Source organism: Chaetodon trifascialis, chromosome 12 (genome assembly GCF_039877785.1).
Source record: "Chaetodon trifascialis isolate fChaTrf1 chromosome 12, fChaTrf1.hap1, whole genome shotgun sequence".
In the NCBI taxonomy this organism is placed as follows: Eukaryota; Metazoa; Chordata; class Actinopteri; order Chaetodontiformes; family Chaetodontidae; genus Chaetodon; species Chaetodon trifascialis.
In genome coordinates this window covers 12,147,374-12,164,631 of record NC_092067.1, presented here as the reverse complement: position 1 = coordinate 12,164,631, position 17,258 = coordinate 12,147,374, and the positions used below count along the sequence as shown (strand labels likewise).

Sequence of the window (17,258 nt, the reverse complement as noted above, 5' to 3'; positions counted from 1 at the left end):
ATATATATATATATATATATATATATATATATATGTATGTATGTATGTATGTATGTATGTATATGTATATATATATGTATGTATGTGTATGTATATGTATGTATGTATGTATGTATGTATATGTATATGTGTATATATATATGTATATATGTGTGTGTGTGTGTGTGTGTGTGTGTGTGTATATATATATATTTATATATATATATTTCTTTGTATATGTATATGTGTGTGTGTGTATATATATATATTTATATATATATTTCTTTGTATATGTATATGTGTGTGTGTATATATATATATATATATATATATATATATATATATATTCCCATCTTGGCCTCCCCCCCTCTCTGTATTTCCTTTCCTTTCCCCTCTCTGTCACTCTGTATTTCTTTCCTCTGCTAATGGGAAACTGTGTGTTTGCCGGGGGAGGTGTTGCTATATGAAGGGAAAAACAGTGTCTCACATTACTTATGCTCTGCTGCCTGTTTTTGAGATGCTGCTCTCTATTCTACATATGGACCACTGAAGGGCAGCCTGGGAGAAATTCCCTTTAATATAGAGCATAACAGAGTATAAATAAACTACACAAAAGACAGAATACCAGCATCCCAAGGCTGGAGGAAAGACTCTCCTGCCAAGCTCAGATGAGTGACCTGCATTCTGCTCACAATGAGGAATACTGATGTACTGAGGAATTTTGAAATAAAAATAGCCGTCAATCAATCACACATACGTTTCTTTTTCAAAAAAACACACTAGTCCAAAAACATTTATTATAAAATGAGGGAGACAAGTTCTGACAGGCCTCACCTCAAGTGACTTTAGGTCACTGGAGAAGCATAAAAGATGCCACTTTGTTATAAGTCATTTTTATGATGGATGTATGAGTTATAACTGGCTTTATTAATGGTTAATAAATCATTTACTAAGACTTTGTTGTTCAGTTAAACAGTTTTGGGTTGCCAGATTGTGGAAAAATTCATTTGGACTGTATTATGTAATTGACCTGTATGCAAAAAAAGGGTATCAGATATCGACCAAAGTTAATTTATTAACAACTTTGCTATTAACTATAGCTGCCAAGAGGAGGTTTTTTTTGTTTTTGTTTTTTTTGTTACAAGCTGGCAACTCAGAATTTGTTCTTACAACTGATCTGTCATTTATGAGTAAAGGTTCAAAGTTCAGCTTTATTGACACACAAAACAGGGACAGACAGACAGACAGACAGACAGACAGACAGACAGACAGACAGACAGACAGACAGACAGACAGACAGACAGTGAAATGCCATTGTACGGCCTTCCAGATGATAGAGGTTAAAAAACAATAAATAAAAAAATATGTGATAAAATATAACAGTAGTATATGAAAAAAAAAAAAAAAACGTCAGTAATAGTAGCCTCAAAAGAAGAATCTGGTGCACTTCAGTTATAGAGGAAAACATTCGATTATTCATATGTACACATATGTGTACGGTGTGGACGGCATCACTGCATTATGCATTATATTACTGTAGTTGTGGTGCAAAGAATTGGGGTAATAGTGGGTACCTTATTAGAAAAGTGTCGCCTACCATATAAACCCTAATGTAGAGGTGAAATGAACCTGAATGAAGGGCTGTTGTGACATGGCAGCCTTGCACATATACACACACATAATTATAATTACTAAGAATTAAGACAATAATTAAATGGATGTGCCAGAGGGTTTCGTGTATTAAAAGTGTGGAAGAGAGAGAGAGAGAGAGTGGGCTTTTGTGACTAACATAGCAACAGTGCTGCATGACCACCAGTGCTCTGTGACAGCTGAGTCCATTTGAACTGACAGTCGGGTTTTGGAGCTCCATTGGCCAACAGAGTCATCAATCCTGGGAAAGGTCCCGCCCATTGTCCCTGTCGCGGCATGGGAAAAAGCCTTTGAAGTCGTGAGGGCGGTGCCAAGAAAATTATGCCATGTGGTGCTGAAGAGCGGCGCTGTCATTGGACAGCGGGAACAAGATCAACGCCTATTTCTGAAGGATATCATCTCTGATTGGCTAAATCGTCCACCCCAGATTCGCCGTTTGCGCGTTCACAGTTTTCCTATTCTCCATCGCAGTTTACGACAACAGCGTGAGCCTCCTCCCCTTACAGCGGAGCAATCCCCGTAACTCTTTACGGAAACGGCGTAGCTAACGTGCGCAGCGACAAAGACAGCGAGCCCGAAACCTATGGGGAAGGAATAAAAAAAGAAATTCAGTATCGTCGCACTCTGTACTTAAAGACCATCATTTTTTGGAGAGGTCGGTGCCCCGGGGCCTCGGTAAAGACACCGAAATTTGACGGCGACGAGGGCGGATTAGGAGTCAGCGCAGAGCCTTTGAATTCGCTGAAGAAGACTGTGGCAACTGGCAGATTTTCCGTTGGACGGTCTGTAGGCTAGGGTATAGCGAGGGAGCCGCCATGGCAGTCGGATCATTGAGCCTCCACATCGGGATATGAAGAGGAACTGCATGTGTCCCGAATTGTCCTGAAAACGCCGCATTTCCATTTGATCCGCACCGGATCGGCACTCTTATCACCTGATCTCACCATTCTTCATCTGTGTGAAACTGATTCCGCATCCAGAAAGAAATCGCAATTGGTTTTAATCGGGGGGCCACAGGGAGAGGCCAGATTCATGACTATTTCAGTCGGAGACGTGTCTTCAAAGGCCCGCTGAAAGAAAACCTGGGGCATAAGGAATAAATGATGCTGTGATTGGCCGCCGGTGGGAAATAAAGGGTAGTTTATTAGGTGATACGAACTAGAGTGAACGATCGCGGGATAAAGGGGGTCGCTTTCTGCCCGTCTTCCCTGTGAATTATAGTGTTATTCATTTACTGTCATCCTTTTTGGATGAGAAGGTTCGGCGAATCGATCAGCCCTGCCGTTTAGCAAGTCACAGTCTCCCGAGTCGAGAGAGAATCAAAGGGATTGGAACATGTCGGGTCGGCCCAGGACCACATCCTTCGCGGAGAGCTGCAAGCCAGTGCCGCAGCCCTCGGCTTTCGGCAGCATGAAAGTCAGCAGTAAGTACACCCCTGTTAATTCTCGTGTAGCCTACCTCTTTCTGCATGCACCAGGCCCACTGTGGGCTACATATCCTCGCAAAATGTCCCCTCGCTAACCAGTCTGAAAATGTGTCAAGCGAGCGTGACGTTAGCTCCGGATAGCCTAGCCCTGTCATGTATCTGTGTCACTGGCTGAGATTGGCCGGCGCTGAGCGGTGCGCACGCTGCTCGCCTCGGAGTGAGCGCACACCGCTGCCCCGACGCGCCGCCCCGGACCGGTCAGCCAGACCAGGGTTAGCAGGCCGCGCCGGGGCAGGGCCGGGCCAGAGGAGGGTAGCGTTGGCACCGGCCCAGGTCAAAAACCAAGCCTTCTCCTTCTACTGCAAATCCGGTGTGATTATGGTCCATCTGAATGCAGATTAGATCTCATAGCGGCGTTGCTACATAGCACCAAGCGTCTGCGTAACAGAGTTAAAGCGATATGGCCGGTCTATTACGCAACTGTCAAAGCGGAAGGTGCGCCCATGGTTGAAACTGACGTGATCCTGGAGAAGGCTGCTCAACTGATACTGGAGCGTGTAGGCCGTGTCGAAATCAGACATCGCGACGACTGGAGGGAGTGTGACAGAGTATCCCGTGGATGAAGTGGCACCATGCCGGAGGCTGGTTATAGACGAAGCACATGCGACTGAGAGGGCCTAAAGTTACCTGCAGAACGAGGGAGCCCGGCAGTGTTGGCACAGTCACATCTCCTCCTCTCTCTCTTTGTTTTTAACATCTCTGCTTAATAAGACCTCAGCTACTGTTTGAAGTCACACTCTCTCACCTTTCCACTGCCTGTTTTACGGCAAATTCCCTCTTTACGAATACATCTAAAACCATTTTATCACCGTGTGTGTGTGTGTGTGTGTGTGTGTGTGTGTGTGTGTGTGTGTGTGTGTGTGTGTGTGTGTGTGTGTGTGTGTGTGTGTGTGTGATAAATTGCAGATAGTACTAATTCAAGAAATATTTAATCCTTATATCTGCAGCATTAATGACTAATGACTGTCCAGACTAGAGACATCTAGCTACACCCCTTTCTTATCATGCGTCTGTGAGGGGAAAAAATGAGGCTGTTCAGGAATGTTGGTGGTGCTTCAGGGCTGTGATGTGATCATGATGTGTGTTAGTGGGGTGAGGCCTGAGGCTGAGGCTCTCCTCTGGGCCTTGGCACTGGAAACCACTCAGTAGACTAGGACACACACATGAACACGCACGGGGAGATTCACTCCCATCCCAAGTCTGATACTCAACCTTGGCCCAGATATGGGTGTGTTCCTGTCAGTGTGTAACATTCACGGTTATGTTGCTGTCAAAGGAAAAAATGCCGCGTACTGTAAGAAACCTTGTGTTAGGCAGTAATTCGGCTAAATGTGAGACCTGGAGGACTCTTTAAGTCTTTGGCCTGCTTGTTCTTCAGACATAAGCTACTGAATTAGCAGGAAATGCGAGGCTGACCATGCAGACTTAGCATTACATGAGTTAAACAGCCTGAAATATTTCTCTCCCAGAGACTCATCTGGTAAGTCAGTACATCATTATCAGCCATTAAAGGCCGGAGCCGGAGTCGCCCAATTAATTGTGTGTTCAATAATTTGATTTCTGCAAGCAGGTGGTGTTCAGCTCTGTAGAGGAAAGAACTTGCTCGTGCAGATGTCCCCTGTGATAATCAGTCAATGCACGCTTGCAGAGGTTTTCTATAGGAGGCATTGAGAGAATGTAGCAGAAGGTGAGAAGTTGTTAAAGCAGAAGGAAATTGGAAGTTTTGAAGAACAAGGAAGGATGATAAGATTTGGGTTCAGAAGGCACCTGTTGAAATGAAAAGTCCTGCAGGGTTCATACAAAGATTTGAAAGTTATGCAGTATCAGATTTTCAACCTAATCTGCTGTTTCATCGCCACAATCACTCATTTAAACCAAAACTCTTTTAATATTTGACATGAAACAATGTCATTGTCCTCTTTGTTTGTTGCCTCCTCCTCCAAAAAGAAAAGCTGTGTGAACGCTGCTTCTGTCTCGCGTTCAGCTGACAGGGACAGGTTTCAGGAACTTGGTCCTGATGCTGGCCGGCGGGATGCTCTGGGTCTGAGGATAGATGGACTTACTGAATAGAAACAATTATACTCGCCGGCTTAAACCAAACCTGTGAGGTAGAGCGGGGTGAGGCTCCCCCTTGATATAATATGAATAATGAAACATCAGGTAACAGCTTTGGCCATGCTAACATTATGATGCGCTGTACTTTAAATTTAGTCTTTTCCTGGTATTTTGGACCACATTTCAGTGAAGAACGACAGTTTTTCCCCTTTGCAGTCACATTCAGATGCTATCACCACTGCCCTTAGTGTGATTTAAATGCAGCATGAAAGCACCAACATAAACATTGTGTTATTATCACTGCTGAATTGCCCATTTTAAAATATTGTAAGGCCTGCTTTTGTCTGAAGGATGTCGCTCAGCTCCAATGTAAGCCTGCCAGTAACATTTTCACTATCAGCTAATCTCCAGATATGTTTTTGTTTATTAGTCAGTAATTGTTCAGCGTATGAAAGTAAACATAAAGTGTGAAAACCGTCTTTCACAATCTCTGATACGGATTATTATTCAAGACAATGGAAACTAGAGTTTGTTTGGCACTTTTGGATTAAAAAATATTTGTATCAAAAGTATTTTCTATCATTTTTCTAATCAGTTAAATGAAATGAAATGTAAGGACTGCTTTTGTAAGAAATAATGGTTTTTCTATCAACATGTGACTACAGAAGCATCTGAAATCAGAGGTAACAACTTGCAATGTCAGCTCCATCATGTTTGGACTTTGGACTGAATTTATATAACTCTGTGTCACCTTAGACTTGCTTTCTCTTCCTGTCCACTGTCATCTCTAGTGTGTCATTACTCTGATCTCCACCACCTCAGTACACGTTACATAGACTTGCATTCATTTCCTGGAGACTTACTGCAACCCAATCCACGTCCATTGCACGCCTCACCATGACACTCACCCTAACCTCAACCAGTGATCCAAAAATCAGCTGTTTTCCAAATGGGGACAAAGCTTTTGTCTCCATTTGGACAAGCTGTCCCCAGTTAACTGGTCTTTAGTCTGAAATTTGTCCCTGAAAGAGTAGCTTATGCCAGAAACGCACGCGCACACACTCATATGTGTGTGAATAACTTTTTTATCTCAAGCAGCTGTAGCTGGTGTGCGTGATCCTGGAGAGTATGCTCTTACCCTTCCTACACACACACACACACACACACACACACACACACACACACACACACACACACACACACACACACACACACTTAGACACCCATGCGAGCACGCTTTGGTTTTGTTTTTTGGGGTGGGCAGCTGGCCAAGAACAACGAGCGGCCTGTTTAGCATTTCAAAGCCCCCCCCCCATTTCCCATCTTTTCTCCCCTTTTCCTTTCTGTCCCTGTCTCACATTTTGCAAGTGATGATGGGAACAAATGAACTAATTAGACTCTCTGATTCCAAATGAAACAGAGGGGACTTGCAGACAAGACAAGGACCATCAGAATCGCTCACAGTGTTGAAAAGGGAGCCGAGGTTTGACGGACAGAGGAGACGATCATGCTGTGGACAGTCTGTTGGGTGTGTGCAGTGTGGTCTCTGGACTGGGAATCATGGCTGTGCAGCATGCACGCCAGTCTGATATCTCAAATCTATGCACCCTCATCGTGCCTGGTCCGAAACCTGACTGATTTCTCGATGTCTTGACATTCCTGTGACTGGATGTTCCAGTAATGAATTATCTCATCGGCTTTGCACCAGCGGTGGAACACTTTGCACTTTGTGTTGCGTGTGCTTGCGTTTCTACACCTGCACACATTTGCTCATACCGCAGTACGTTTTGTCGTCCAGGAATTTAGCAAATCTCTTCATACATTCCTCGCAAACGTCACTTGCGCCCTGCAGTTCACAGCTGGCATGCGCTGAAGCCATTTCACTTACATTCTGTGCATTTTACCTCTTCAGAGCCATAAATATGCCCATCATACTGACACTGCCTTGACCCATGTGACTAAGTGCTTCTGACAGTTTGAAATGACTGAAAGTAATATCAATAATGAGCCTCAAGGTTTGAAGGCACAGTGTGTGACATTATCAGCAGTTAATACACGCTGCGTACATGCTTGTGTGCGTCTTCAGAGAGCAGCGAACACACGGACAGCCCGGCATGTGCACGTTCTGTGACGTTTAATCGGAACGATTCATCGTGAATGGGATGAAAACAATCCCTCCGCTTGTAGAAGATGCTTGAATAATGTTACAACCGCAACCTGGTAGTGTCTCATAGACTAACGCTGCACATTTGTGCCCTTTAGAATATCTTGAAAGCCAATAGAAGGCTCATGTCGGGGAATCGAGTGTTCCTTCTCTGTTTAGACCCCTAAGACAGACAAAATGCATGCGCATAAGATGCAAAGGGGAAAATTACTCCCATACAATCAGTGGTCCTCTGCATAGAAATGAAACTTGTTCAGAATCGTCTAATTCTAGTGTCGCAGTGTCTGACTTTAAGCTGAATCAGTCAGTCTGAAAACACTTGTAATTTGGTTCAACGCCCAGTCAAATTTACTGATAACGCTGGATTATTCGAGCCTGTGTGGTGAACTGTAAACATGCCAGAATGTCAGTGTACAAATGATGTTCAGAAGTAATTTCAAATTGCGATTGTGCGCCTCAGTTCTTAAACCTGTGAGAAAATGCTGCACGTGAAATTACACTAAGGGTCAGGTTACACAGAGACTGAAGAGGTTGCGCTCTTGGGAACGTCTGAAACAGCTTCAGAGCTGAAAACTGAGAGTGAAACCCGGTACTGAAAGTTCCCACGCTGAGTGCGACACGGATGGCGCACGTTGACGACACGCACATACTGTGTGCAAGCATTTGAACAAAATGTGGGCTCAAAATTATTTCTAAAATACAGTTTTGAATTTTATTTCCCCCCATGTCAGCCTATAATACCAACACTGTGTCTGCCAGTAATTGTGTTGTTAATTTCGCACTGATTGTTTGTGCTTCTTTATTTACACTTGGATCATATTGCTGATTAATGCAGAGTTTTGTAGTCTGTATTTGGCCAAACACGAATCAATTTCATCGTTTATATATTTATATTGTTACATCTTTTATAGAAAAGCATGCTAGAAACATGTTGGAATGATACACAGCCCCACATGTGTCCTGAAAGTGCTCAACACTGCTGCTGTTTTGGCCCCTCTGTGAACACGTTCGCCATATTCAGCTGCGGCCTGAACTAGTCTGGTGACCTGAATTGACTATTGACGCTCCCGGCTAAAAGCTGCAGCAGCTGTCTTGTCTGTGGCACTTTGTAGCCGAGTGGCACATCATGTGTACATGAAATTGTGCTCTGTGATAAGTCACAGTAATTATATTCTTGTGGGAGAGTGATTGACAGAGTGACTGTGGTAATGCTGCATGTTGCAGGGTGTTTGTGCTTTGGGCTGTGATTTGAATTGTTTCATCACATCTTTAAACAGGGCCCAAGCACATTTCTAACACTTTCTGATGGTCCACTTGGGGATAATTTGTTTTAATGGCGAGGTGCGTCTAGCCGAAGAACAAATAAACAGTCCTTCACTTGTCATTGGTTGTGACAATTTCCAGGTATGAAACGGAGAGAAATCTGCATGAACGTCTGCAGCTGATGGCAAAGTTTTGAGTGTGTGAATGACCGTGCTTCACGCAGGCCTCCAGTCAATCACTCGAAATGCAAAAAAAATGCCATTTGACGTGCGGTCTGAGCGCTTGGTCATTCCTCATTTGCACCAGTGTGAGATTGCGTGTGTGTGTGTGTGTGTGTTTCTGTCTACGTGTGTGTGAGCGTGCACAGACTTTTCTCACGGTTTGAGGAAGTGCAGAGGCGTCATGGAAGTGGCCCTGCTGGAATATGTAGGCAGACTCCTATTCCTCTCTCTCTCTCGCTCGCTCACACTCTCTTGGAAAGTCTATTTCTGTTGTTATAGAATCCGTCTTCAGTTTCTCTTTCTAGACTCGGCCTTCGGCTTGCCCCCACCCCCACCCCCTCCCCTCCATTTCCCTTTGATCTTAATCACATCGTCAGTAATTGGACCACTCGCTGGTCACACAGTGGCAAAAGGAAACACACAAACACACACAGACACGAGTGCATCAAAATCAATAACCCTGCTTGAAAATAAGCCCAGTGAGCCGGTGTGTATGAAAATGGATAAGACCAGTAAACCTCTGCTCTCACATGCAGGCCGGTCACACGCTGGTGCTTTGCCAGAGTTCAGCATCAGATGGTTGCTTCCTCCTCGTATGGAAAGGATGGAAAGGACACAACGGCAGTGAAGTTTCTATTAGACGACCCTCGATCTGGAACTGTCGCGCTTATTAAGCAGCACTAATCCACCCATCAACATGATTTTGTGCCCACTGTGAGCTGGTGACAAATGTGTTAAAGTGTCTCAGCAACACGCCCAAACTTAGACTTCGATTTAACAAAGATATTTAGATTCTTTTAGTCGCATGGGACGTTTGGCTCATGCGCAAACTTTTTCCGCTGCAGTTCGTGTTAAAGATGAATATTTGGATGAGAGTAGTGAGTAGATTTTAAGGCGAGAGCGGTAGCTGTCAGGATTTAGTCGCATTTAGCCGCACTGTGTGGAAGGTTTGGGGTTAATTGGAAAGCCTGTCAGAGAGTGGATGTGAGGAGCAGGGGCTCACATGTGCGGCACGCGACGCACACTCTTGCCTTTAACTGCCAGCTCATGTGAATTTTGACCATTTGACACTTGTGTCAGGGATGAGGAGGGGAGGCAGTGTGAGACAGAAGGAGAGAAGCCAGTTAGTGACCAGAGAGGAGGAAGGCATGAAGGGGAGGAGGGGCATGCAAAAGCAGATTCTGATCTATAGCGCATTAGCATGTGATATAGGCTCTTATTATAATTGTAGGTGCTGCACAGGTCTGTCTCAGAAAGCTAGGCCATGCTAATCCCTGTTATCTGATGCATTGATATGGATAAAAGCTCCCGTGCTGCAACTAATGACTGTTGTGATAACCGATTAATGTGTCGATTATAACTTTGATTAATCAGTTAGTCATTGGATGAAAAGATAAAAGCTAAAAGTCACAAACTCCAAAATATGACGTTGCACCCCAGCATCTCTACGACGTCATTTCAGCTAAATTTGCCGTCTCTGGCAGATTTGTGTCCGTCTTTTTAAAATGAATCCTTAATCATGCGTTCCTCTGCTCTGTAGGTGCTCTCTGCCTCAAATGTCCCCAGAGACAAAACAGATGCTGTCATTTCCTGCAATTCATCACGTGACGTACGCAAGGCGCGGCATTGGCTGCCTTACTACCCCCACCTTAGGAGACGTTACCACAGCGCGTCGTGCATCATAACAAGTAGTAACAAGTAACTGATGATGAAATTCTTTGCCAGATATTTTTATAATCATTGTAATCAATAAGTTGTTTTAACCCTGAACAGGATGCATGCTGCCTGATTAAAAAAAAACAATAATCTCTAGCTCTTTAACGGGCCTCGCACAGTAGTCAAGTGTCTTTTTAAGATAACAGCTGAGTCAGCGTGATTGTTCCCGCTAGATATTTCATAATAATGTCCGACAACAAGCTGATCGGTGCAGCCAGAGCCTCAAGGAAACGCTGCTGGAACGAATGGATGGTGAGACTGGCTGCAGCTGAAGGAGGAGGCCTCACCGTTCTGTTTCTCTCAGCCAAGAAATCAGCAGACATTCAAAACTGCTACTTGTCAATCACAGATCTCTAACAAGCAGGCTGCCGTGCCCTCAGACGCCCCAGTCTGACAATGGTGAGACGGTGACTAGCAGGAGAGACAAGCAAATGATGACTTGGGCCTTTTTCACAGGAGACGTTTTGACATGTCACAGTGGGAAAAGCACAGGTGGAGGAGATAAAATTAATGATGGCTGGATTCCATTTAGCTGCTTCATTTTCAGGGCTCTGGCGTTGTGCATGCTGGCGCACTGTCACACTGTCATGACTCACAGGGACACTTGAAAAATTGATAGCAACACCTGCGCTTTTAATCGAGTACAACCCCGATTCCAAAAAAAGTTTTTACGCTGCGTAAAACGTAAATAAATCCAGAATGCCATCATTTGCAGACAAACTGTGTTCTCATATACCATTCTTGCTTGTGAACGACTGAGCCTTTCCAGGATGCCCCTTTCATACAATCATGATGCTATCACCTGTTACCAATCAACCTGTTTACCTGTGGAATGTTCCAAACAGGTGTTTTTGGAGCATTCCACATCTTTCTCAGTCTTTAGTTGCTCCTTTCCCAACTTGTTTGAAACATGGTGCTGCATCAAATTCAGAATAAGCAGATATTTACAGAAATCAATGAAGCGATCAAAGTTTTTTGTTATATCATTATAAATGAAATGTCTTTGGACTCTTGGTTGGACGCTACAAGCAATTGAAAATGCTGTCCTGGAAATGGCGATGGATATTTTTCACTATGATTTGATGTTCATAATGCTTCACATTACTTTAACTGCCAAGTCCTCTCTGATTTCCGACTCTTCTCTCCCCCATACTCGTTGATGTACAGAGCTGAATGTGCTCTCAACATTTGCATCTCTCTTCTCTTTAGGGGACAAAGATGGCAGCAAGGTGACAACAGTGGTGGCCACCCCAGGCCAAGGCCCCGACCGGCCACAGGAGGTGAGCTACACGGACACCAAGGTTATCGGCAACGGCTCGTTCGGCGTCGTCTACCAGGCCAAGCTCTGCGACTCCGGAGAGCTGGTGGCCATCAAGAAGGTCCTGCAAGACAAGAGATTTAAGGTAAGACAAGCACACACGACATATCCTCCAGCTTATCTGGCTGTCTCACAAACAAAAAGGACCGAGTACAGCAGCATGCATTAAAGATGCCGATGCACACAAACATGCCCGTGCGCTCTCTTTTCTCCCAGTCATCCTTTTGTCCTAACATTGTAACCAAAGTGGGGATTTGTTGCATTAATGAATGTGACTGAGTAACTGTGAAGGAGACATGAATGGAGTGATCTTTCACAAGAACAGTGAGATCAGCGAAGCTGCGAAACAAGAGAAAACAAAGGCAAGACATCTTAGCATTCAGCAGTTGACACGTCCTCGCTTTAATGTGCGTGTTTTCTTGCAGGGAGTGTGCGTGTGTTGCCTTTAGTGGTGGAGAGGGTTTTTCTCCCACAAACAAACTCGAACCTATTGATACTCAGCTGTCTGTCATGTTTAGTTCAGTTGCCACCGTGGAAACGTCATATTTCCTTCCAAGCAAAGCTCTGCTGGAATCCTCCTCCTGTGCTTTGAATAGATTTGACTGTCCTCTGACTGATGGCTTGTTGGGGGGGCAGGGGGGGCGGCAACATCCCTGCTGTCAGCTCACAGATCAAAGAGCCTGCAGGACAGCTGTTAAGATTCTCATTAAGTTTGTAGTCTTCAGAGTTGAGAGTTATGGGTGCTCTGTGTAACAGTCATATTATTGGCCTTGGGTGATAGCATACATATACATTATGGACATCTACCTGTTCTAATACAACAGCCTTCAATAAGTCCTCCCTTAATGAAGGATGCATGAAGCAGAGTGGCCTACTGCCATTGATATAAACAGGATGGAGAAATTATTAGTAACGCCTCTCAGTGCCATACGATATAATTCAAAACCACCACAAACCGAAGCCTCCAAAAGGGCCATAAAGTTGAATCAACACCTCACTAAAGCATTTTCAGCAGCTGAGCATTACAACCTTGATGAAGGTAAGATTTGCTGCAGGGTTTTTGGATTAGGCTGTGTTAGTTTTAGACGTCTGAGCAGCCTGACGGATGATTTTCTGTCTTTTTTTTCATGAAGGTTGTCAGAAGGTATTCCTGTCTTCATGTAACACGCACTTGTCGATCCCTGATGCAGTCCAGATTCCAGTGTGTCCGTCAACGTTTGTCCAGAGAAACCTGGTGTAGAAAAAGCAAGAACAAAGATTTTTACGCTTTCATTTGTTGTGTCCATATCACACATACCCGTGCACATGTGCGCCGTTAACATGATGCAACACAGTGTGTGACTTTAATGTGTTCCACATGTGCGCTGAAAAACATACACACCATGACTCCATCCTGCACGAGATCTCTGCTCATTTAAACATCTTCTAATTCAATAGAGGGGACTGGAAATTGGTAAAAGGCCCCTTAAGAGACAGTTTGAGACGTAGGCTTTTGCTTACTTGCTGAGAGGACTGACACCAGTCTTCATGTCTGCGTGGCGAATACGGAGCTGCAGCTTAGCCTATCGATGCTGTGGTATGTGGCTTTGGTGTTATGCAGCTTGACGTCTGCTTTGTCCCTTTCAGGAGAGTCAGGGTGTGTTAGCAAGAGGGGACGAGAGGAGTGATGGCAGGACAAGCCTAGGTGTCTCCTTTTGTCTCCTGGAGTGCCAACCTCCAGCTCCGTTTCCCGTGAGAGTCACTGAAGTTTAGTCAAAGTTTAGTCAGATGTTGTTGCCTGTAGCGATTTCGCCCTGGGAACGTTGCGCTGAGCCAACCGGTTCAGCTAAATACTTCAGCGGCTCCGTGCCCTCGGTTTAACCTTTCGGAGGTTCGGCACAGTTTTGCCAGCAGGTGCTTGTCCTTCGCTTTCTGAAAGCAGACAAGATGAATGATGTCACCCAGTGTGTGTGTGTGTAGGGGTCGACCATCTGTCGCAAAACACACAATGTTTGTCCGGGACTCGCTTTGTGGCTGTGTGTGCCGGCCGTGGTGAAGTCATATCCTGCGCTTCCTGTTAGCCTGTCGTTAGCCTGTGGTTAGCATGGCAGCAGGTTGCATGTTCAAACAGAGGCTGGCTGAAGATCACACTTACTGTTTTCTTTCTTTGTGTTCCTCTTTATCGCAGACCCTCTACCTCAGCTGTCTCCCGCACCGTCGGTCTCCTTTTCTGTCCCCCTGCTTCTACTCGCCCTGCCTGTTTTCCTTGTGAACAGCTTGTTACGAAAAATGAAGCAAATGAGCGCTAAGACTCCTCACATGACCGCCAAGCACACACCGTAAAGTGTGTGTGTGTGTGTATGTGCCCCTCACACACAAACAAACCCAAACACCTGCGTTCTATTTTCTTCTTCTTCCCTCTCCTCTTCAAAGGCCGTTTTTTTCTACACTTCTGCTTTCTTTTCGCTGTGATGTGAGACTGGATCAGCAGAACCGTGCTCGTCCAACATGCGTGAACTCTTTCTCACACGTACACAAGTCAAACAGGGCAATCATGTGTATAGGCTCTGTGCTAGGGTACAGCTGATGTGTCTTGGTGGGCTCACAATCCGCTCCTGGTGCATTATGGGATAGGTCCTCCTCCACTCCCATCAGAGGGATCACGTATCAGCCTATTGGAAAATGGATACTTGCACTAAAACCAGCTCACACACACTCAGAGTGAGAGCATGTCTGGGGGTAGTGGTGCTTACTCAACGTTGTTAAAGGCCGAGTCTGGTGATTTTCTCATCAAGTCCAATAAAAAGACAGAAACCACCTGTTAATTTGTCTAATTAATGAGTGTTATAAGCCCGATAAAGCTTTCTCCTCTTTGTCTGTTGAGCCGCATTGTTTTGTTGTTTCATTATGATGAAGATGGTCGCTGTTTATTTTTAGTCACACACACTGTCCTGCAGCTGTAAATAGAAGAAGAGAGAAGAGAAGAGACGTACTTTATTAATCACTCCACACAACCACATGCATTACATGCACACGCCATGCTTATGTGTAATTAATTCTGCCGCGTTTGACCCATCCTGGTGGTCCTTCCTCCGCGGGAGACCAGGAGCGGTGGGCTGCCAGCCAACAGCGGCGCCCGGGGACCCAGTTCCTGTTCGTCACCATTGGTCAGGTGGTGATCTTCTTGCATGTTTTTAGTGGGGTTTTTTTATGGAGGATACCCCAGGTGAACACAGGGAGAACATGCAAACTCCTTGAGCAGCAGGCACCGAAGGCATAGTGGAAGACACGCTCCCAGCTTTAGCCCCAGATGGGAATCGAACCCGGGACCTTCTAGCTGTAAGGTGACAGTGTTAACCCTGTCCCACCGTGCCACCAGCTGGAGACCCAAATGTGTATTCATCCGCTGCTGAACTTAGTTCCCAAGAAAAGTACCATGTGTTCGAGAGCTCGGGGAGCTCTTCCCCCTCATCATTTACTCGTAATTGAATGAAATAATGTGCAATCCAAGAGCAAAATGCCAGAAGGGGTGAACAGCCAGTACAGAGGAAATCAGAAGAAGCTCATTGTGACTGAGTGGTGTCAGCCTGTCAGCTGTCTGCTGGAAACCTCTACAATCACACAGTTTGTGTTTTTCTGGACTGTAGTGACAATAAAAATAGAAGAATATAGAATAACACTTTTAAGTTTCAAGTGCTTACCTCAGCAGAGCAGTGAAGCAGCGTGTGTGTGAGTCTTTGTGTGGGTGGTGTGCGATTGTTCTGATGCTCTTTAGCTTTTTAGAAACTGGATGTGGTTTTGTGTGACAGCACACATCAGCACCGTGAAGGTGTAGCGCCTCTAGCAGCCTGCAAGCTGAGGTATTCTCTCCCTCTGTCTGTCTTTCCGTCTCCATCTGTGTCTCTCTGTCTCTGCTGGCTGGGCTGCTGACACACTGGAGGATGACAGGTCAGCAGGAAGGACTGCAGCAGAACTGGAGCTGGGCAGGGCTTTACTGAACAGCCTGTCTACTCCTCCTCCATATGGTACCATCTTTCTCACACATAACGACGCGCACACGCACACACACACACACACACACACACACACACACACACACACACACACACACACACACACACACACACATGCACTCTCTCTCTCTAAGCCACTGCAAGAAGACGAGGGCGTTGCCTGCAGTGCGCGATGGTTCGATGGCTGGTCTGCGACCCACACGCGATGATGTCACTTTATGATGTGGGGGTTGTGTGTGTGCGTCTGTAGTACTTGTTTAAAGGTTGGAAAAACAGGGGGAGGACTGTGGGAACCATTCATGTGTTTGCCTGTAAGTGAATTAGTCTGGGGGAATTGTCTAAACCAGGCTGTTGAGCTCCAAAATGCTGCCGTCGCTGCTGCGATGATGAGGTCTTGTTTAGTGGACGGGCGGCTCACTCTGCTCCGTTAAAAAATGAATGAGAGGGGATTAAATCGTCAGAAAGTGGCAGAAAAGTGCGGATGGACAGCAGCATATCTCCCCGCGCCAGCCAGCGTGGTACTGACCCACATAACAGCAGATCTCATTAGTCACCCAATCAGTCAGTCAGCTCGCCCCGTTCTTCACTATCTCGTCAATCATGTTCAGACCCTCGGCGAGCTGCTGAGTCGGCTTGTTTTCTTAATCTGCCATTCACTTGACCGCTCATCACCTGCACTCCGGCAATTTTTTTTTCTTTTTTTTTGTTAATCTGTGGATTATTTTGTCCATTTAATTGTTTCGTGTATAAAATGCCGGATGATAATAAAATAATAAGAATGTTCCTGAAATCCAAGGTTATGTTCAAATGTCTTTTTTCTTTTTTTTTTTTTTTTTAACCAGTAATCCAAAACATAAACTAGCTAAGCGATGAAGTGATTTTGAAATGTGCTGTTCGTTACGGCTCCACATAACTAGTCACATAACACTGATTCTAACACTGTTTTCCTCTTTGGCTCAAAGCTGCATCTGTGTTCCAGATGAACAGCTGATATCAAATTAGGATTTCCATTTTCAACTTGCAGTTGCTTTTATTTGTGCAGACACTGGAGGATTTGTGCTGGGTTTAATTATTCATTTCCATACACAAGAATAAAAGCTTTTTTTATTCCACATTCCACACTTCCTTTTCCCTCTTGGGTTGGGTTAGTTGATCATTTTGCCGGCTTCTCATTTAGCTACTCATCAGCTCAGTCTCCCTTTACGTCAAGGCTTGTTGAACCCACTTTAACAGTACAGGGCTGGCATGGTGATATTATTTTACACCAAACCTGAAGCCTGTGTTTGCTTAAAATGTGGGTCAGACGGTGCATCGGATCACTCTGTGGTCAGCCAGTTAATTGCATGTCCTGTAAGAGCCCTATGGACCCTTTTCCACCTAGAAACCTGCACACTGGGACAGCCAACGACTCAAC

General features: G+C 45.1%; 1 protein-coding gene across 2 annotated transcripts in view; it reads left to right on the top strand.

The window, feature by feature from the left end:
* Window positions 1-2,193: 2,193 nt before the first annotated feature.
* Window positions 2,194-17,258, top strand: part of gsk3ba (glycogen synthase kinase 3 beta, genome duplicate a) — a 29,221-nt gene continuing 14,156 nt past the window's right edge. For both annotated transcript variants that reach the window (XM_070975260.1, XM_070975259.1), the window contains exons 1-2: window positions 2,194-3,052; window positions 11,744-11,937. In XM_070975260.1, the coding sequence (XP_070831361.1) occupies window positions 2,965-3,052; window positions 11,744-11,937 (282 nt within the window). In that variant the 5' untranslated portion in view covers window positions 2,194-2,964. The remainder of the gene's footprint in view (window positions 3,053-11,743; window positions 11,938-17,258) is intronic.